This window comes from Pectinophora gossypiella, chromosome 25, assembly GCF_024362695.1.
Source record: "Pectinophora gossypiella chromosome 25, ilPecGoss1.1, whole genome shotgun sequence".
NCBI lineage: Eukaryota > Metazoa > Arthropoda > Insecta > Lepidoptera > Gelechiidae > Pectinophora > Pectinophora gossypiella.
This window is the reverse complement of record NC_065428.1, coordinates 10,554,750-10,578,588: the sequence shown is the minus strand read 5'-3', so window position 1 is coordinate 10,578,588 and position 23,839 is coordinate 10,554,750. Positions and strand designations below refer to the sequence as shown.

At 36.9% G+C, this 23,839-nt stretch overlaps 1 protein-coding gene across 15 annotated transcripts in view; it reads left to right on the top strand.

Annotated features, from left to right (window-relative positions):
• The window catches only part of LOC126378017 (hemicentin-1), a 663,470-nt gene that overhangs the window by 43,540 nt on the left and 596,091 nt on the right, over positions 1-23,839 (top strand). For all 15 annotated transcript variants that reach the window (XM_050026068.1, XM_050026063.1, XM_050026060.1 and 12 more), the window contains one exon: positions 433-661. In XM_050026068.1, the coding sequence (XP_049882025.1) occupies positions 592-661 (70 nt within the window). In that variant the 5' untranslated portion in view covers positions 433-591. The remainder of the gene's footprint in view (positions 1-432; positions 662-23,839) is intronic.

Sequence of the window (23,839 nt, the reverse complement as noted above, 5' to 3'; positions counted from 1 at the left end):
TTGTATGGTATTGGAAACGGAATTTTTTATTTGTAATTTTGGTTTTTCTACGAAGTGCATATCAATAAAGTAAGAAAGATGACGTCATGCATTATTTATAAATTCACAAAAAATAAAACCATGTAATTCGAACGTACCTATATGAAAAGCCTTAGAAAATTGTTAGTACGATCTACTCTGAACCGGCGTGCGTGTATGAGACGATTGATGAAAGTGGAGGAAGCAAGAGAAGTGTGTCAGGATCGAAGCAAATGGAATTCCATACTCTCTGTTTACTGCAGTGCGAGATATGCGTGAGTTTATGTGTAATAAATTTAAAATGCGCCTTTCATGCCATTAATATTTGCGTAGAGTATTTTTTTATCTTTCATTAATATTTCTGCAATTGTTTGCCATGTTGAAAATCTTACCGAAATTCTTTTTTTTTTGCAGGCCAACCGACCGAAACGACTCGTCATGTGTGACTGAAGCAGTGTAAATAAATAAATAAAACTAGTGTTTAAATGATTACTAACATAGTTTAGTGTAGTGCGCACGATTACAGATCTATTTAGTGGTAGTGAGTGATGGTGTAGTGACAGTGTCGACAACATGGCGACAAAGGTTTTGACAGTTGTCATTTTGGCTGTCATCGGCGGGTACTGCGCTACTGCTGAAAGAGGTAAGATTTTACGTATTTTTTAAAAATTTCATTATGCGATTGAATACAGAAGAAGCAAGATGATTGGACATTTAATAAGACACGTTCTTTTAAAATAAAAAAAGGTCATACAAGGTTAGCTATCAGAAAAAAGAGGAAGGAGAAGACCTAGAAGAGCTTACATGAAACAAATTAAAGAGAAGGCGAACGTCGCGTCTTATAAGGAAGCCAAAGAATTGGTCTTTGATAGACAAGAACGGAGAAAGCTACACCGTCAAGAGCGTGGCTTTTAATTTAATGATGATGTGTGTGAAAGAAAGTAGACGATGTGAAGATGAAGGCCTGGGCGTACATAAACCGACCAGATCGAGGATGTTTTAAAGAAAGGCCAGGTAAAGAGTACTCTAAGCTGGCGAGCATGCATGAAGACTTTGATGAGAGTGGAAGAAGCGAAAGTAGTGTGTCAGGATCGTAGTTAGTGGACACACATTCTTTGTATATCCAGTATGCATTTTAAAGTTAAACAAATTAAAAAAAATATTGAATATAGTTATGAACGGAACGTCTCAACTGCACCTTCTCAAGTTGAGAAGTTGAGAATCTAAATCTGTATAGCCAAAGAAAAGTAGCTGGTAGAAAACTGTGAAAAGCAAATTTAAAGAGGTTGCCTGTCTGAAATTGTTTCTTAACCTTTCCTGTTTTACTAGTATACTTACATACATACATCCAATGTAAGTCTCAAAACTGGGAACAGAACCCTCTTCAGTATAGAATGAGGAATAATACTACGTAAAGAACGGCAACTCTCCGCTCCCCACCAGCGGCTGAGCTAGGTTTACCTCACCCCCTCGATCTCACTTTAGTCTTCAGTAAATTGGACGTCACTCATGCAGATGCGCGTATACGATAACGTCAATATGTAGTGTCTGTGTAAAACGAGAGCCACGCTGCTCCACTACAGATTGGTGGAGTTGTTTGCGCTAGTAACCCGTCGCAAGTTTTTAAGCCTGTAGGCCGTCGATTAGCTTAACGATTGAAATTTTAAAAACATGAAAAGAATATTGGAATTAAAAAAGAAGGTAATTTTCTAAGAAAAGTGATTTTATAATTAAAGTAACCCAATTAGAGAGAAGCCGTAAACCTTTTACTAGAAATGGGTTTAGGAGTTTAATAAGTTCGTTGTGTAAAATTATTTTTTAATAGGTATTCAAATATTTTAAAATCGACTGCCTAATAGAAGCGTCGGTAAAGTGTGGTAACCGACTCCATCCTGCGATGTACCTCTAACTAAAAATTCTTCAAAAATGTCATATTAATAATTGGAAGTCAAAATTCTGTTTCAATTCTATCCCACAAAAATATCAACTAAGACAAAAATGTACTCTATGTACTTATGAACTTTCTGATTTATATAATATTTTCATCATCATCCCTCTAGCTTTATGCTGTCCTTTATAGGGTCCGCTTACCTATCCTGAACATTTGACAGGTACTATTTTTACAGAAGCGTCTGCCTGCCTGACTTTCCAACCCGAAGGGAAAACCAGCCCAATACAGGTTAGGCCACATACCTCTGTTTTCGTGACGTGGGGCCATGGTGGTTCCTTCGCTGAGCACCTGATAATCATTTCAACAATTTCGAATCTGCGACCTCACAATCAGAGTAAAACGTTCTTCCAACTATGCTACCACGACTACGCTTCTAGATAATTATAATACTTTACCATTCCGAATTAAATCTCTTGATAGTTACTTCCACAAATTCAATTTAAATACATACGACAACTGTAACTTTAAAAAAAATTGCGACCAAAACATGGATAGCAAGGACTGGGTGTATTACACACCTCTCCCTACCCCTTGGAGGATACAGGCGTGATGCTATCTTATGTTCACATCACTAATTTAACAGCCACGCTCTTGTCGGTGTAGCATTCTCCATTCTTGTCTATATAAGGCCGTCTTTCTCTATGACCATGCTATGGCTGTGTTATGTTATATAACACTTTTCAAGCGTCACCCCGGAGACTAATTGAAAATCTCAAAAGCCTGGCCCTAAAATTTTGAAGTCTAAAATCCAGGTGAACTAAGTTGTAAGCCGGTAGTTCATCAGGTTCACTCTAGTGCCGAAACCGCCATGACGTGAGCTTAAAAGCTTTCGCAGCTTTTTCAGTGTTGCCAACACAGCGGGGGCAACACGTAAACAACGAAGCTTTCACTTTAAAGCACTATTATTGTGTCCTACGTTCATACATAAACAACTACACCTTGCCGTCAGTTAATACCCTTTAAGGTGAACTTACAATAAGTCACGTAAAAATAAAATCTAGATTAATAAACAAATTTACGCCTGTAATCCTTAAAGGGGTGGGCAGAGCCCTAGACAATTGGAAGATAATCTACAGCGGCTGTAAATATACGTATATATCACTAAGATGGATGTGATAAGTGAACACGCCATTACCCATATAGTAGCCCCTTATGTACGACTCAAAATGGGTCATTGTCTGACTGAATGAAATACCTAGAATTTCAAACAACGGTACATACCTCTTAAGTAATTTTTTCATGTGCAATAATGGTGACGAATTACTTATACTTAAATGTTGCTTCTAGAGTTTTGTACTAGTTATTCAGTCACACAATGATTCGTTTTGTTTGTAATAAGACCTTAGCCTATTTTAGTAGCAATTTCAATTAAAAAACAAAAATAAATATCAAATATAATTTAAATTAGGAATCAAAATTACAATATTTAAGTCCAAAATTACAGTTCTAAAATTAAAAAGATTAATAACTTAAAGGATAATTTAATAATAATAAATTATTGTTCCAAATATAAATACTTTAAACCAAGTCACTAAAACACACAACGGTCTGAATTTTATTTAAATCCGAAGTCCACAATACCATACCGCACCCCGACATCGAAATATGCGGCGTCACTGCAGTCGGTATTCAATTTGGACTCACGGAAAAACAGATAAACATCGCTTCCACTGTTACTAGGGATGAGACTGTAGATTGAGTTACATTGTTTATTTCTGAACTAGTGCAATGGTGCCGGGTTCGATTCTCGATGGGGACACACCTATCACAAGAAAACACCTTGTGATCCCTAGCTTGGTTAGGACTGCACAGGTTCATCACCCGATTGTCCGAAAGTAAGACGATCCGTGCTTCGGAAGGCACGTTAAGCCGTTGGCCCCTGTTACTATATACTGATGTAAGTGAGTAATCGTTACATGAGCCATGTCAGAGGCCTTTGGCGGCTCAATTATAACCCTGGTGTCAGGGTTATTACTGAGCCAACATAGGCTAATCATGTAACGACTACGTACTTACATCAGAAAGTAGTAACCGGGAGCAACGGCTTAACGTGCCTTCCGAAGCACGGATCATCTTACTTTTGGACAATCAGGTGATCAGCCTGTAATGTCCTAACCAAACTAGGGATCACAATGTGATTTTTGTGATTTGTCCCCACCGGGATTCGAACCCGGGACCTCCGGATCGTGAGCACAACGCTCAACCACTGGACCACGGAGGCCGTTTAGTCTTAAATGATCGTAAGCCAAGTAAGCTTGTAAGCTCTTAGGCAGCTTACGGTAACAGTTTTTTTGTATGGAGTGTCCGGTGTGTTATGTACCTCTGCAACCCTACTGCGTAGCAATGTTTTGTTGCTTGTGTTAGTTATTGGTTAAACCCCGATGCATATCTTGATTGTTTTACGCCACGGTAATGGAGTCGTCTGTTACTTGCTCGGGCGAGTGGTCGAAGTGGATCTGTTGTGGGCACCTAGCTGTGTGGGATTCAGGGGCCTGTGTCGTTTAAAGGGCCCAAATACGGTACAATTCGTCTGTACGATCGATCTGACGAAAATCGTGGCGATTGATCGCATCGCAAACGACGCTCATACCCGAAACGATTGGTCGTAACGATCGATCATTTATTTATTTGAAACTGAAGTATAAACACGTGTTATAATAATTGATTACGTGTCTAATAAAATGGAAAATGAACTTCTTTTCCTTACCTATGTGGCGGTAACTTTGATTCGGCTACAAAACAAAAAAAAGAAAGCCTAGAAAAATGTGGGTTAAGAAATGGCTATTAAAGCGAAATTAGTATTCGTGAGACAAAATGTCGATTCATCGTTACGATATTCATGATTGCACGGGTTTTTGTTGCAGAATCAGAATCATTTATTCAACGTAATTATCATGGATAAATTTGTTGAAGGTCAATGTAACATTTTTGAATTTACGTCTTTTCGCAAGGTGTTATGGCTGAGGAGAAGAAATGACAAGAAACTGCAACAGCAACACATCTTTTAAATCAATGAGGGTACATTACAAGTTATTTAATAACTAGAGGAACACATTCAGTACCAGACATTTTTATCATTTAGGTAATCATTAATCTTATAATAGGCTTTTTTACATAAAGTAAGCTTCACGTGAGCTTTAAATTTGTTCTCTGACAAATTTAAAATATTATCTGGTATTTTATTGTAAAAACGTATACATAACCCCAAAAAAGATGAATTTAATTTACTTAATCTAGAATTTTGAACAACAATTTTATTTTTATTCCTTGTATTGTAAGTATGCCTTTCACAGTTTCTCGGAAGGAGAGATACATTTTTACGCACATACATAATGTTTTCATAAATATATTGACTTGCGACCGTCAGTATATTTATTTCTTTAAACAGCTCCCTTAAAGAGTCCCGACAACGCAGATTATAAATAGCGCGAACTGCCCTTTTTTGAATAATGAAAATAGTTTCTACATCAGCGGCTCGACCCGTTGCGATTTCCGATATCGTCTTCGATGAAGTAAATCGTTAACGATCTTGATTATACACTATCGATTCGTCGTTTAAATCAGTCTGAAGCGAGGGCGTACAGACAAATCGTACCGTATATGGGGCCCTTTAGAGTGGACTGCAATGTCTTGACAGTCGTTAAGGCTGTAGGGACCCTAGTTTAGTTCCTATCTGTTACCTAGATGGCGTACGTATAGCGGATTCAGTGTAAAACGTAAATATATTAGTATTTTTCTCATTTCTCATTATTTCTGAGGTAGAATAATAATTTAATTTCTTTAAATTATTGATTAAATATACATTCCCATACAAAAAATATTTACTAAGTTTCTATATTTTATGTTACAAATAAACGTAAATAATCTTTTACAAAACTTTTTTTAAGTGTAGTTTCTAATAATAAGTAATAAAAAGAACATTTTAATAGGAACCTGAAGAAAATAAGAAGGGATCATAATATTTTTTTATTCTTTGTAGGTTCTTTAGACCTTCAAGTTGTGGCAAAAAGGTGTAGTAGAGCTCATTTAGCTTAGTTTATCTATTTTTAGATAAATTATTAAATTTCGAACACCGAATGATGTCGCTACACTTACGCTATCTATTGTCGTCGATAATTATATAGCTGAAAATTGTATCACATATCAAACTTAACAATATATTTATTCACTAGGTAACATAGTTACACTTTGAATAGTCAAGTCACGTCACAATATATACATGTATTATACACCCCTGCCTACCTCTTCAGGAATACAGGCGTGATGCTGGATATTTATGTATAAAAATCTTCTTACAACAAAAGCAAAGCCCTTACGAAAATAGGTCATCAATTTAAAAGCAAAACCTTTCCTATTGTAACATCGCGTGAGGTTTGTATTTAACTATTTACCCTCCGTTGCTTAGTATTAAAACTTCAGAATGAACCCTTTACTCCAGCCCCATTGGAACAACACTCAAATAGAATTTAACTGACTACAACATTACTATTACTGCATTTCTACATTCATTCATTTCTTTAGGCACGTCAAGCCGTTGGTCCCGGTTATTACTTACTGATGTAAGTATGTAGTCGTTACATGAGCCATGTCAGGGGCCTATGGCGGCTCAGTAATAACCCTGACACCAGGGTTGATGGGGTTGGTAATCCACCTCACAATCCACACGATAGAAGAGAAGCTACATTTCTCATGAATTCACAAATACAAATATATACTTTATTGCACTAAAATAAAAGGAAATATTACAAAAGGTTCTTAACCAGGTACATGACAAATTCACATGAATAAACGTTGGAAAATTTTCAAAGTATCAGTTTTATTCATAAAAAGAGACGAAAACAACCTTTTTTACTGGTAAATAATAATAAAGGCAGTCACAGTAACATACTTATTTTATAAAACTACACCAATGATAAAAAATATATTTTTCTTTTATTTACTGTAATTGTTTTAAATATATACCTTTGTTGATATTTTTACTGTAGTAAATAATAAAATAATCATAATAAATTAATTAATTCCAGATTACCATTACCAATAAATTAATACAATTAAAATTATGAAATTCGTTAAAAATTTAAAATGAATTATTAAATCCCAAATGGGGGGTGTGTGTGTGGGGGGGGGGGGGGTATAAGGAAAAAAACAACAGGATAAATAGTAATTATTTCGTCTAAAAACACGTTCAAATGTGATTTTTACTAACAAAACATTTTAGTTTCAATCCAGATAAAAAATAATATTATATAAATCGATGTTTTCTTGAGAAAAATAACATCAAAATGTGATTTTTCAAAAATGTGCTTTCGTGGTTTTTCACTATAAGGCGACGATATAGCCCCGCACCAATTCGTACCGGGCGCCGACCTCATCCCCTCTGGGGTCTTACTTTAGTCTTAAATGCAATTGTTGTCTGTTTATGTGTGTTTGTTTATCTAACTCGTTATAATCTGAGAGCCTTCAAGGCTAGAATGATAAAGCATTTGCTAGGTAAGCGTGATCCACCTTAGACCATTGTCACTTATCATCAGGTCAGATTGTGGTCAAATGCGAGCCTAATTTATTTAAAAAAAAGATGGTCGTAAGCCACTTAAGAGGAAGAGCGCGCGCGGACTGTGTACTAAACAGTGAAAATGGTTCAATATCTCACCTAACTTGGCCCACTTGTCTACATAACCGGGGTACGGCTCACCCTTGCTCTTTCGCTAACCCCGAGTCTATTTCAAATCGCCTGACCGCTGTTACAAGGTCACTCCGGTTATTAAATTGTATCTGAATTTGGATACAGACAGTTATTGTTTTGTACCCTTCAAATTGTGATTCTCTTTGTAATTGGATTCTGGGAAATAGTTTAGTAGGTAGCCCTTTTTACTTCAGACACATATACGTATCCTAAACTACGCCGTAATTAGGATGTTTTCCTTTTCGTGTTGTAAGCTCAGGGGGTCAAAAAGGCCACATTAGAGCAATTCATCAACATACATAAACTCACGCCTATTTCCCACCGGGGTAAACAGAGACTATAGAATTCCATTTGCTTTCTCCACATTCATCAATCGCTTCATAAACGCACGCCGGATCGTACTAAACCTTTTCTAAGGACATCTCCAATTTGGTCAATGTAAGTCCTTCTAGGTCTTCCTCTGCCAGCCCTACCATCAACTTTCGCTTTATATACTGCTTTCGCAATTCTATTATCCTTCATCCGCTCTGAAAACGAGTAAAATGTTACTTTTTGACATTAGCATATGAAAAAGTAAGTCTGATGTCAAAATTTACAGTTTTATAAGGAAACATAATCACTATTACTTAACAGATTAGATTGATTTTCGAGTAACACTATGCGTTTCGATGAGTTTGCGATCAAACACGAACCAATCGTAATGAAATAGACGGCTTTTCTACTGACCCCTATCATACAGCATCTTTTCTTTGGGATTCAATGAATAATTCACATCAACCTTCCATTCAAGGTTACCCTCACAACACATCTACTATCATTATACAGCTAGTCTCCGTCAGTGTCGTTTGAGGTCAGACCAGACATCTAGACAATAGCAACTATGTTAGCGGGACGTTCGCTATCCACCGCTGTATTCACTTCGACAGTATTTACGACAAACTACTAAATATAAAATAGCATAGCATCACGGCGAGGTGAGATATATGTCGTGACCAGATCGTAGAATTGTTAAACAGTAACTTTGTAAAAAAGGTTCTTATAAGGTTAGTGATTATTTAGATTATTGTATAATAATATTTTATGTTTTTTTTTTTAAAGAACGTCTAGGGCCCTGTGCCGAGGTTATTCTTGCAGCTTCTTTTCCCCGGCTATACAGGTTGTGAGAAGCTGCAGTAGTTTTAGGCGGATGAGACGTTCGTTATGTAAAAATTAACAATTCAAAGTGTAACTATGTTACCTACTAAATAAAGATATTTTTGAATTTGAATTGATCATTTCATGATGTGTTCGACCATTTCATGAAATAGTCATATTTCATGAAATAACCAACTTAAGTTGACCATATCGTTGAAACGTCATCGTTTAATGATATTTCAATCAACGTTTGGCCATAATGTAGTTAATGTAGGTGGTGTCCACGGTATGAGGTGTAATAAAAATGATTAATTTCTTATGTTTGAAATTATGTACCTATTCGATATGGAAAATTGTACAATTACTTTGATTCATCGATTATAATATCAATCAAGTTTTAAATATAATCGACATCAGCGCCACTACCGGTGGATAATGTTACTAATTTTACGATATGATTGCCAACGTTTGGCCATATCATGAAGTGATCATGCATTTAGTTGTTCATATCGTTAAACGTTTTGTGTTCATTGATCTGGCCAAACTACATCATGATGTGGCCAACTAATGATATTCTATTTCATGAAATATGACCATTTCATGAAATTATCGATTACATCATGAAATGATCAATTCTAAGATCTGGCCACGACATATACACCCGCCCACTCCTCGCCAGCTATGTTTAAGTCCCATGTAATAGTGGGCGACTCTTTTGACGTTAACCGGGCACAAATCCTGGAAATCACGAGATATCAATTACCTAACATGCACTTACGTGTATTGTAAAGTATTTTTGCAAAAGTCTCACAGCAAAATTTATGTAAATAATATTTATTCATATAAAAAGCCGCTGGATGCGGGCAGCGCAGGACCGATCGTCGTGGAGATCCTTGGGGGAGGCCTATGCCCAGCAGTGGGTGTCATACGGCTGATGATGATAATATAAAAAGAAGTTATAATTAATTCAGTTATGTAATTACTTAATTATAATGGCCCTGAGACAAAAAAATAATATTTATAATTAGGTATTAATTTATTTACTATCACAATTATTGTATTGTGTATTATTATTATGTAGTTTATGTACTCGTAAGTGAATTTTATTTTTATATGTACAAGTATTCCTACGCTGCACTATTCCGCTATATTATATAAAATAAAATATCTCCTATACTTTAAGGTCGCCTGGAAGAGATTGCCACTTAGTAATAAGGCCGCCTATTGTACTCTTTCCATTTCTCTTTAGTTTTGTATTTTTTGTTTGTGCAATAAAGTATTTGTTATGTATTTTAGAGATTACTTTGACGTTTGCATTCTGAAGCAAAACTGGCGCCCAGCGTGGGACTTTTGAAATCTAAAAATAAGTCAAGGAACAACTCAAAAACACATTAAGTATTACGTCCTTTTTCTTCAAACAACCACACTAGCCCCGACATCTACCTTATGCAAACAAATTTCTCTCCGATGACGTAGCAATATCCTCCTAGCGTCGCCTCACAACCTCACACGGCAGGCGCAATCAGAACCCTTCTGAAAGGGATTTCCATAAAAAGGTCAGTTGCCACAGTAGAAAAAGAACAGAAGGCTTATTACGAACTCTTATTAAGAACATAATCTCTAAAGGGATCGAGTTGACATTCTTCTTCTATCGTGTGGGTTGTGAGGTGGTATACCAACCTCATCAACCCTGGTGTCAGGGTTACTATTGAGCCGCCAAAGGCCCCTGAAATGGCTCATGTAACGACTACTTACTTACATCAGTAAGTAGTAACCGGGATCAACGGCTTAACGTGCCTTCCGAAGCACAGATCATCTTACTTTCGGACAATCTGGTGATCAGCCAGTAATGTCCTAACCAAACTAGGCACCACAAAGTAATTTTTATGATATGTCCCCATCGGGAATCGAACCCGGGACCTCCGGATTGTGAGCCCAACGCTCAACCACTGGACCACGGAGGTCGTTGAGTTTACGTTTAAATCGAATGAGTAACCAGATGAACCAGAATATCTTGACAAACATCTCTTACGTTAAACTACTCTTAAATTTTGTACCGTTCGAGAGCCTTCAGCGCTCCTCATTTGTCCAGCCAGATTATTAATGCCATATGCGGTAAATCTACAATAATTTATGTAAAAGAAAAAAGTTAAAGTACTTCGTTCAATCAATTAAGAGATCATAATAGAACTTTATAGAAAACTATTTTATCTGTAGGTAGCGAAAGAACTCAAGCGCACCTCATCAAAATACACAGATAATACCAGCACGAAGAGATCATACTACGGTATGCATTTGAGAAACGCTTTTCCCAGGCGTTTGTATGCAGTTGACCTACTGTTCTCTTTTTCCTACGTGTGTGAGTGTGAAGTGGGAACAATAACACTTTTTAGAATTAACTTACTCTACACGGGTTGAAACCTGATAGGTAACAGAGGTTGGGATGTGGAGAAAGCGTTATAGTGTCTCAATTTGATATGAATGATTTACAGTTAAGATTGTATACAAATGATCTCAATATCATACATCTTAATACAAGGTGGCGAAATATTGCACAAGAATGAGAAGGCTTTTCTTAAAGGCACTTCAAAATGTAATCTAGCCTAAGATCCCATCGCTGGGAAAAGCCTATTACAAAAACAAGCTTTTTGAATGATATTGTATGTCCAATTTACATTTTCAATCTACAATAATGAGACATGGTTATACGTATATATGTGTCACAAAGGCATAGTGTTCATTCCAACGCCGGCAGTATTTATTTACTTTAAACTTTCACGTGATTTTTAATAGCCAGAGCATCCTACTCTAAACCAGTATGGAGACGTTGGTACCACCTTCACATTTTTCACATTCCATTCCAAAGAACCGAAAATTCCTAACAATTTCAGCATGTTTCTTAAATATTTGCCAGTGGAAACTGGTACGTCACGGGCATGAAAAGCGGGGCATTAAAATTACGGGATATTATATACCCAAACGCAGCATCGCTAGATTTAATATATAAAACATATGAATCGTTCGGTCCCGGGATTTTGGGTAATAACGTATTACGGTACGGTACCGTCTGCAAACAAAGACGGGAATAAATTGGGCGTATCGCTTGCTAATGGTAGGCAATATAAAATTAAAATGGCTGACGTGAAACAACAACCGCGTGGTAAAAATACAAGAGGGATTTGTTTAAAATAAAAATGAAAAGGGAAAGGTAATGTACCGGGGAAAATAAGCGGCGCGGGCGTACAAGGTTTTACGTAGTCTTTGCGACTAAATAGAGTTCCATGACGTAATCAACAATGAAGGTTTGTTCTATCGCTGCCACAACTAAAGAGCTTTATATCCTCATGCCTTTATGACTGAAGTATCTCATAAACGAGTTTTCTTTATTCGACATAAACAAAGATGACATAAAAGGGATATATATTATCAAAGGGTAAACTTAAAAGATACATCTTAAAAAGAGATCTCCAAGCAACCATTCTTTATTGAATGTTTAAATAATAACAAAAAATCCCATGTACGAGTAGAACCTCCAAGATTATGTTATTACCAATTTAAGAGCCACGCTCTTGTCGGTGTAGCATTCTCTAAGTTACTTTTTTAGGGAAAAATAGGGCAGTGGTTTCCCTCTTGCCTTCCCCGCGCAATACTCTGTCTGACGCGAGTGAGATGGCGCCCAGAGTAGTCTATTTCAAAGCCGTACTAGGACTCCTGTCCTTCGCCTCTGAATAGTACAGACAGTTACTGCTGCCCTCTGTCAGGTTCCAGGTTACAGTCCCTGTGACTCAAGATTTTGTATGATATTTTAAATGAAAATGTAGTCCAATTTTTTTCTTACCCTCCTGCGCAGGTACTTACCTCCGGAAATTGTAAAGCAAAATTGGGTAGTCATTTCATAAATTGCATTCGACCTGGTTGGATATTAAATTTGTGAATATTCGATGCCCTCCGGGTTTAGAGAGGGTGGAGGAGGGAATCATTTTAATGTTCCAAGTATTACCAATCCTACGACAATCCTCCCATTTCCCGAAACGTAAAATTACCAAAATTTAATAAGTAATAATTGCATTTTTGTAGGTAATTGAATACTTATATATTTCGCTCTGGTAACCCAAATTTGCAGGGATCCTCCAATTTTCCTTAAATACGTTATCATTTTATTTATTTATTTTGCTTCTCATCTCTGTAATGGCGTAGTAAAGACGATGTTTGTTTGCAAGTTGTGGTTTACTAAAATAAAATAGAATATAAACAGTGACGGCGGATTAACCAATACAGTCCTCTCGTGTGGGTTGTCTGAACAATGACCAACTTCATCAACCCTGGCGTCTCTGGCTAACTAATTCACAATCCTATAGCGATACGTGCGGATATCAATTGATATACGTATGAAATAAAATTGAATGAGTAATAAATAAATCTTAAGATGTTACGATTTAAGTCCCTGACCATTGTTTAGGTGTCCAGCGGCCCCATGTTGGGCGCCAATTTAATTAGCACTTTCCAAGTGAACTTAGGATGAAAGGATATGTAATATTGGCACTATCTTCTTATTTTTCTTTAAACCCTATTATTCCTTGCACGTGTGTGGGGATCAATATACCATTCCATGCTTCTTCATCATAAGTTGGTACCTACTGAATCAAGTAAAATTTCTATTTATACTTGCTACGAATACAATGAAAAGATATCTAAGTAAATATTGACATTATTACAAACATTCTCAATTTAATTTACATTGGCAACGAAAAAGAACAAACAAGTCGTGCGCCTTCGAGCCGGATTCGAGACACGTGTTCAAGTTATTACTAGTACATAGTACGCGTAGTTATTAGTACGCGGGACGCGATTATCGCGGGCTTCGATTAGTCTCTGTAGCATATCGCGACGTTATATAGAGTTGGCAAATTCAAAGCGTCTCTGAAATCAATAATCAGAAATCAGAATCATTTATTCTACGTAATTATCATGGATAAACTTGTTAAAGGTCAATGTAACATTTTTGAATTTACGTCATTTCGCAAGGTGTTACGGCTGAGGAAGAAATGACAAGTAACTGCAACAGCAACACATCTTTTAAATCAATGAAGGTATACATTACAAGTTATTTAATAACTAGAGCAACACATTCAATACCAGACATTTTTATCATTTAGGTAGTCATTAATCTTATACAAGCTTTTTTTTACATAAAGTAAGCTTCACATGAGCTTTAAATTTGTTTTCTGACAAATTTAAAATATTATCTGGTATTTTATTGTAAAAACGTATACATAACCCCAAAAAAGATGAATTTTATTTACTTAATCTAGAGTTTTGAATAGCAATTTTATGTTTATTTCTTGTATTGTAAGTATGCCTTTCACAGTTTCTCGGAAGGGGAGATAAATTTTTACGTACATACATAATTTATTTTATTTTTCATAAATATATTGACAGGCGATCGTATTAATTTCTTTAAACAGCTCCCTTATCTCGCGAAAGAGGTAGTGAATTCTGTCAGCGTAGATAACCTGGTGGAATTCCGCCCCATTTGTCTGACCAAGTAGTGAACGCCTTCCGTGCAAAATCTTTCATAAGCCGTGACTAAAAACAAATCTATCCTTACAAAGTAAATAAAAGGCATAATATAAGCTAGTACCGTAAGACCATTAACTGAAATTCAATCTAATCAAAGTTAAAACCAATACAGCTGACAGATTGAGGTAAACAAATTTCCATCTGCTGTCTCTCTGTTTGTTGTAACTTGAGACTCCGTTTGATTTATGCTCGAATTCCGCTGAGTTATAGCTTTTAATACTGTCTTGTGTAGAGTGTATGGAACTAGTTCTTGATAACTGCTTCATTTGCGTTTGAGGGATGGGCGTGCTACATACCTCAGCTCACCCCTTTGGGGATACAGACGTGATGCTTTGTTGTTCATTTGCGAAGAATCAAGATATGCGTCTGATGTGGGCTAGCTCTAAGAGACCCCAACGTGGATTACCAACCCCATCTACCCTGGTGTCAGGGTTATTACTGAGCCGCCATAGGCCCCTGACATGGCTCATGTAACGACTACTAACTTACATCAGTAAGTAGTAACCGTACCAATGGCTTAACGTGCCTTTCGAAGAACGGATCATCTTACTTTTGGACAATTAGGTTATCAGCCTGTAATGTCCTAACCCAACTAGGGATCACAAAGTGTATTTTGTGATTTTTCCCCACCGGGATTCGAACCCGGGACCTCCGGATCGTGAGCACAACGCTCAACCACTGGACCACAGTGATTATGTATATTCAAAGTATATAATATATGTTAAATATGTTTATTTAAAATATACCCACCGCATGAACGCAGTGAACAATAGTCCTATGAAAACTGCGGTGGGCTCCCACCGGACCGGACCGGCACCGGATTTACAACCGCGCGACTAGGAATTATATGTGGCTGTGCCCAGGTGGCTGCTTGGGGAAATGTATATTTTTGTACGTGAACTTTCATTTTGAACTCACGTGGTAGCCCAGTTGGTAGAACGCTTACTGTGTGCTTGAATGTAGGCCTTACATGAATACTACCTACGTACAGTCATGAGCAATATAATGTACCCACTTCAGAACCTGTCGCACTATCATATTTGACATTTAGTGAGACTTACAGTTCAATTTATCAAAAAAGTTAATGTGACATGGTACCAAGGTGTATACATATTAATGCTCGTGACCTTACTAGTAGGTTCAGGCCGCACTCTTTGTGTGCTAAGGATTGGCGTGATTTAACGTAGGCTTAAACTGTAGTTTACTGTTTGTGTATGTTCAAACTTGGATCTGTTTGTATAGGTTCATTGGCATAGGTTATCTTGGTATATCTATTGCGACTCTCATTTACTTATATAAACTCTCGCCTGTTATCCCTAAAGGGGTGGATAGCGCCGCAAATAATCGTAACTCAGAAATCAACTTGCAGCCACTTGATACGAAATTCTAATATGGAGTAGAAGTAATAGGCTCTAGGGTGAACAGTAACTTACCCTTTCTCATCGCATAGCATCACGCCAGCGTCTCCAAAGGGGTAGGTATGTTTATGTCCCGTATTAGGTGAGTCAAATCACAAATCATGAACACCAAGTGACATTATCTATGATCCAAACGTTAATTCAAACTCATTCAGTGGTTTATAGTCCGAGCTGGGGTTCGAACCCGTGACACAGTAATGTAAGTCACGAACAGGGCGAGATTCAATCCACCGCCCATAAAATTGTCTATCAAGAGAGAAAAGATTCCCTTTGTCAGTTTTTACTTTCCCACTCCCAGTCAGGCACAAAAATGTGATAGTCGAATATACTTATTTGTAACATCCCTTTACACAGAAACTATTTACATAACAATCCCGCGATAAAACAGAACGCGCGGCAAAGCGCGAACACTGGAAAACACATTGGGTTCCGTACACCGCCCGTCGATACTTCGATAGTGATACGGCCGACCACACACAAACCCCCGGCGAATAGTTGTAGCAACTACCCTATCTATTATTACGACAAACGAAGCCAGAGATACAAGGCAGCAATGCTGGAAGAGATTTCGAAATATTGGGGAGTTATATATTTTTTTATTTTATTTTATTTGGGATGAAAAACAGCAGTACAAAATCATTACATTATAGTCTTAGCACTAAACAATTTAGGTATATGTACAGCCAACAACAACATCCACATATTACTATACAGAATTCTGTGAAGAAGACATTATCGTCAAGTTTCACATTAGATAGAACTTAGCAGAGTTCAAAAGAAGAAAAAAGGATTATTGATTAGGTTCAGGTCGCAGGCTGTCCATGACAGCTCTCTTAAACTTAGGGGTGTTTCGGTAACATATGATCATATTATAAGATCACATTAGTTGTTTATGATTAGAGACTGTGTTCTCTCTAACAAGATGAATTGTTTATGCGCCACTATTTCGTATTATCAAATAAGTAAGTAATGTTTTACAAATATTATATTGTTAACTAGCTTTTGCCCGCGACTTCGTCCGCGTGGCGTGTTATATAAGAGAGAGATCTTTGTGTGTGTGGGAGTGCATACTTATGCAGTTTAGATTTTTTCATAATTTTTTTTTCCCAATAACTCCCATTTTTCAAAATACAGCCAAAAATAAACTTTATATTTACTAAGGTATGCATGCATGCTAGATTGAATCAATTGATTGAATTGATTTTTTTTTTAATTGATTGTTCATTGAGTTTTAATTTTAATACACACTTCCTCTCTTCCCTTCAACGTTGCTGTGCCCTACAGGGTCCATGTTTTAGTTCCTATGCCTATGTAACACCCCATTGTACTACATGGAATGCAATAAATAATTTAATTGAATTGAAAACATCTATCTTACGCGGTTTCGATTTTTTCATACAAATGTTTTTTTCCCGCTTACTCCCGTTTCCGTGGGAATTTTGCAATATCCTGTTGCAACTAAGCTTTAAGTTAACTAAGGTACCTGCATGCCAAATTTCAAGCGTCTAACTTAAGCGGTTTAGATTTTTCATACAAAAGGATTTTCCCGCAAATTTCCGTTCCCGTGGGAATTCCGGGAATTCCTTTCTTAGTGCACCTCTACGGTACCTAAGCTATGTCCCTTCCAAATTTCAAATGCCTACGTTTAGCCGTTCAGGCTATGCGTTGATATGTCAGTCACTGAGTCAGTCAGTTTCTCCTTTTATTTAGATTTGATTTTTTCATACAAATGTTTTTCCCGCTAACTACCGTTCCCGTGGGAATTTTGTAATATCCTGTTGCAACTAAGCTTTAAGTTTACTAAAGTACCTGCATGCCAAATTTCAAACGTCTAACTTGAGTGGTTTAGATTTTTCATACAAAAGGATTTTCCCGCTAATTCCCGTTCCCGTGGGAATTTCGGGAATTCCTTTCTTAGTGCACCTCTACGGTACCTATGGTACCTGCATGCCAAATTTCAAACGTCTAACTTGAGTGGTTTAGATTTTTCATACAAAAGGATTTTCCCGCTAATTCCCGTTTCCGTGGGAATTTCGGGAATTCCTTTCTTAGTACACCTCTACGGCATCTAAGGTACCTGCATGCCAAATTTCAAACGTCTAACTTGAGTGGTTTAGATTTTTCATACAAAAGGATTTTCCCGCTAATTCCCGTTCTCGTGGGAATTTCGGGAATTCCTTTCTTAGTGCACCTCTACGGTACCTATGGTACCTGCATGCCAAATTTCAAACGTCTAACTTGAGTGGTTTAGATTTTTCATACAAAAGGATTTTCCCGCTAATTCCCGTTCCCGTGAGAATTTCGGGAATTCCTTTCTTAGTGTACCTCTACGGTATTTAAGGTACCTGCATGACAAATTTCAAACGTCTAACTTGAGTGGTTTAGATTTTTCATACAAAAGGATTTTCCCGCTAATTCCCGTTCCCGTGGGAATTTCGGGAATTCCTTTCTTAGTGCACCTCTACGGTATCTAAGGTACCTGCGAGCCAAATTTCAAACATCTAACTTGAATGGTTTAGATTTTTCATACAAAAGGATTTTCCCGTTAATTCCCGTTCCCGTGAGAATTTTGGGAATTCCTTTCTTAGTGCACCTCTACGGTACCTATGGTACCTGCATGCCAAATTTCAAACGTCTAACTTGAGTGGTTTAGATTTTTCATACAAAAGGATTTTCCCGCTAATTGTCGTTCCCGTGGGAATTTCGGGAATTCCTTTCTTAGTACACCTCTACGGTATCTAAGGTACCTGCATGACAAATTTCAAACGTCTAACTTGAGTGGTTTAGATTTTTCATACAAAAGGATTTTCCCGCTAATTCCCGTTCTCGTGGGAATTTCGGGAATTCCTTTCTTAGTGCACCTCTACGGTACCTATGGTACCTGCATGCCAAATTTCAAACGTCTAACTTGAGTGGTTTAGATTTTTCATACAAAAGGATTTTCCCGCTAATTCCCGTTCCCGTGAGAATTTCGGGAATTCCTTTCTTAGTGTACCTCTACGGTATTTAAGGTACCTGCATGACAAATTTCAAACGTCTAACTTGAGTGGTTTAGATTTTTCATACAAAAGGATTTTCCCGCTAATTCCCGTTCCCGTGGGAATTTCGGGAATTCCTTTCTTAGTGCACCTCTACGGTATCTAAGGTACCTGCGAGCCAAATTTCAAACATCTAACTTGAATGGTTTAGATTTTTCATACAAAAGGATTTTCCCGTTAATTCCCGTTCCCGTGAGAATTTTGGGAATTCCTTTCTTAGTGCACCTCTACGGTACCTATGGTACCTGCATGCCAAATTTCAAACGTCTAACTTGAGTGGTTTAGATTTTTCATACAAAAGGATTTTCCCGCTAATTGCCGTTCCCGTGGGAATTTCGGGAATCCCTTTCTTAGTACACCTCTACGGTATCTAAGGTACCTGCATGACAAATTTCAAACGTCTAACTTGAGTGGTTTAGATTTTTCATACAAAAGGATTTTCCCGCTAATTCCCGTTCTCGTGGGAATTTCGGGAATTCCTTTCTTAGTGCACCTCTACGGTATCTAAGGTATCTGCATGCCAAATTTCAAACGTCGAACTTAAGTGGTTTAGATTTTTCATACAAAAGGATTTTCCCGCTAATTCCTGTTCCCGTGGGAATTTCGGGAATTCCTTTCTTAGTGTACCTCTACGGTATCTAAGGTACCTGCATGCCAAATTTCAAACGTCTAACTTGAGTGGTTTAGATTTTTCATACAAAAGGATTTTCCCGCTAATTCCCGTTCCCGTAGGAATTTCGGAAATTCCTTTCTTAGTGCACCTCTACGGTATCTAAGGTACCTGCATGCCAAATTTCAAACGTCTAACTTGAGCGGTTTAGATTTTTCATACAAAAGGATTTCCCTTCACTACTCTGCTCCTATTGATTGTAGCGTGATGAAAAGTATACTATAACCTGTCCAGGAGTGTGAAGAATAATTGTACCAAGTTTCATTAAAATCCGTCCAGTAGTTTTTGTTTCTATAAGGAACATACAGACAGACAGACAGACAGACAGACAGACAGACAGACAAAAATTTTACTGATTGCATTTTTGGCATCAGTATCGACCACTTATCACCCCCTGATAGTTATTTTGAAAAAATATTTAATGTACAGAATTGACCTCTCTACAGATTTATTATAAGTATAGATTATAAAATGTATGTAAAATGTAAATATAAAATAGCGTTGTTGATATTTAAATGCACCTTTTTTTTGGAGTGACTTATTGTAGATTTGCCGCAGGTGGCATTAACTAATTGGCCGGAAAATGCATTATGATAAATTAATAATTTGTAGGATATATCAAAACTGCTTTGACAGCCTGTCTATCCGAATTCAGTAAACATTTTTGTCACGGGGTGCGTGGATATTGTGCAATTAGCTATTATGTATGATGGGATCGAAATTTATCATTTATGTGATTCTAATAATACTGCCTTATTAACACGTTTACCATAATAAATCATCCGTTTTATTATAACTTTACATTTTAAAATTCTGTGACTCTACCTTCCCTAATAAATAAGGGTCAAACGAGTTAGTTATGTATGAATACATGCATACACATACACGCACGGCTATATCCCAAATAGGGAAGTCAAAGGTACATCCATCGTAAGATGAACTAAGTACCCACACCTCACTGAGCTTTCTGTTAGACAATTTATGTTATATTAAATTATTTAAAAAGCATAGGACACAAATACCATATGCCAATAAGAAGATAGACAAAATATACAACTTATTTCTAGGTTTAATATTTCTGTCTCTTCTAGCACAAATACATCTGCGCCCAACCGAGACTGCCCGTAGTAATGTACAAAATTTGTCTTCAACTTTCATACACCACGTTACAACTCCGCTTCCCAAACTAACTCACACTCAATATTCAACTTAATATTCTTATGTATTGAGCTCAGTAAGTACTTTGAGAAATGAAAGAATAAGTTTGTTTCCGTTTCTAATTTCTGTTTAAGGTTTTACAATAAAACTAGGGATTCCTAAAAGTGATTAGACATTTTAAAATGAATAAAAGGGTAGTTGTTTTCTTTCTAAATAATATTAAAAAATATATATATTTTAAATAAAAAATAAGTTACTTAGTGATTATTTAGGTGGGTTTCAATTTATTTTATTTCTTTGACATAACACATAATATATTACAAGCACAATTCTTATTAGAGTGGGCAGCGCCAGAAGTAATTAATAGGTAATTAAGGTAGATATAATGAACCGTTTTACGGGTGAACAGGAGATCTTTAGAAACCACATTGAAGCCCTACATTTTAAAAAGCAAAATTGCAATTTGACGTTTATAAAAGTGGGCAATGTCAACAAAGTTAAATAGCAAAATTGCTTTTTTGAACGAATTGTTTCAATGTAGCCTTTTTAGTCCTTTAGTTCGTCTATACATAACGTTAACGACACAATCCCTCTGTCGGTTTTTACGACATAATTTATTGAGAAGTAGGTATTTACTACGTGCTGGTTGCCTCTTCATCTAAAGTAATTGAATGATCATGACTACACATTACGTACTTCCAATTATCTAAGACCCATCTAATGAATAGTTTCGGAGTTTAAAGGCGTGGTTTGCGTTCATTGCTGAGTTAATGAGAAGTTGGGTATGCGAAGTCCTTAGAAACCAATCGATGGACGACCTTTGAGTCGGTTGACAAAGTTGGATGAGAAGCAAGTTTAGTTCCAAAGGCTGGTGCAGTATTCTAACAGTGCGGTAGCTTCGAAATTAATTCTTACGAGTACATAAGATGTGGCACCAACTGTATGTGTGCAGTTTTATAAAGAGTTCGTCCAGTTGTTGCCAGCAATCGAATCCCGAATAATAGGAAGCCGTGGTAGCGCAGTTGCAAGATTGCTTGACTTTCACTGTGAGGTCGTAGATTCGAACCTCAGCACGGAGCTAAACGAATGAATTTTTGAATTTATGTTTGGAACATAAATTATTATCACGTGCTCCGCGGTGAACGAAAACATCGTGAGGAAACCCACATTCTCGAGAAATACGTTTTAGATTTTAGAGGTATGTGACCTAACCTGTATTGGACTGGTTTTTCCTTCGGATTAGAAGATCAGACAGGCAGTCGCTTCTGTAGAAAAACAGGTCAAACCTTCAGGTTAGGTAAGCAGACGTAACGCTAAGGAGACAACTACGTATAGGGATACTCTGTGTGATTCGAACCTGTGACTTGAAAGTGAGAGTTAAGCAGTTTTCCAACTGGGCCACAATGGCTCTTCCATCTATACGTAGAGTTATTGTTTATTCCGCCCTCTAATTCGACGCTAAGCTACATCACCACATACTCACTCTCACCCAAACGTCGCAACCAAGATGGCTGTTCAGTCATCATCATCAATTTAAGAGCCACGCTCTTGTCGGTGTAGCATTTTCCATTCCAGTCTATCAAAGGCCAATTCCTTGACTTCCCTATAAGACACGACGTTAACCTTTTCTTTAATCTGTTCCATGTAAGCTCTTCTTGGTCTTCCCCTTCCTCTCTGTTCAGTACTCTGCTGTTATTCTAGTAATTATTGGCAACTTGCTCTTAGGGTCACTGAGACATTGACTTGGTGTTTCATTGGCAAATGGATTGATGGATCCATTACCTGAATGCTATTTAGCTATTTGCTGAATGACACGGCTCACCACCCATCACGTTGGTCTAAGAGAAAGCTCGGTGAGGTGTGGGCAGCTGTGAGTAGTTAGTTCATCTTGAGACGGATGTACCCCTGTCTGCCCCAATTGGAATGTAGTCTTGAGCGTATGTATATCATGTAAACAGTCATGTTTGTGATTAGAGATGCCCTGAATAGTGGTTTAACTGAATTGTTCGGTTTGACTATTCATCATCACTAATTCAAGACCCACGCTCTTGTCGGTGTAGCATCCTCCATGACTATTACTGAACCGAATATTCGGGAGAACTATCCGGTTTCCAGTCTTTGGTAAATCCTCAAAGAGAACTTAGTTTTGCTGATAACATCTGTAGAATCTATTCAGTCGATCGGACTAATTAATATACGTTGGTGCTCATTTCTGCAGACGCCAGGTAATTTTATTTCAAGTTATACCTGTCATTTTCTTATCTGTTAAAAAAGAAAGGGACGGCTAATCGACAGGCATAAAATTTATGGAATACACGTCAATTTCAAGCAGAAATCTAAAACAACCGTTTAAAAAAATTACATCGGCCAATAACCCGACAGAATTAAGTAGATAGCACGTCAAACGGATTTTATTCGCACGGGTTTTAAATTAATTTTAAAATTAACTTGTTGACAATCATCCGTCCCTTTCCTTTTCGGCGGATAAGAAAATTACTTTAAATGTAATTAGGAGGTGTCTGCAGGAATCGGGGCCATAATATTCTTGGACAATTAATAATTAATTAATGTTAGTATAACTAAGTAAGAAGAATTCTCTGCCTCCCCAAATGTGAAATTGGCGTGATTTTCAGTATGTATTAACATGTTTATGTACATGTCATATTAGCAATATAAAAAAACAAAATACTATTACTATTACTAATCGAAGTCTTGGCTACTGGAACAACAATTTTATGACATAAAACAGCTTATGACAAAACAAGTCGTAATTGAAAAAGAAAGGTATTATAATATATATAATATATATATTATATTATTAATTATAATTGTTATCCATAATAAATATTATAATAATATGTAATCATTGATTAGTAAATGGTGTGAGTAATATGTAATAATATTACCCTTGGTATATCGGTGTTTTTGCCTATTGACAATGTTTATCTTCATGTATTTGACTTGTAACGATGTGTTATTAATGAAGTTCTGTATTCTGTACTATGTGTATCTTAGAAACAATTTAGAAAAGTCTATTTCCAAACTGCTTCCTCGCTAAGGAGTCTTCCCTCTCAAAGATTTCTTCTAAAGAGGGGTCCCTCCGTGACCTCTTGTTTAGAGCTGCGGTTATTTTGGAGGACAATACTTGTACGTAGGGAGGGGATGAGATGTGAAATATTCGGAAAAGTA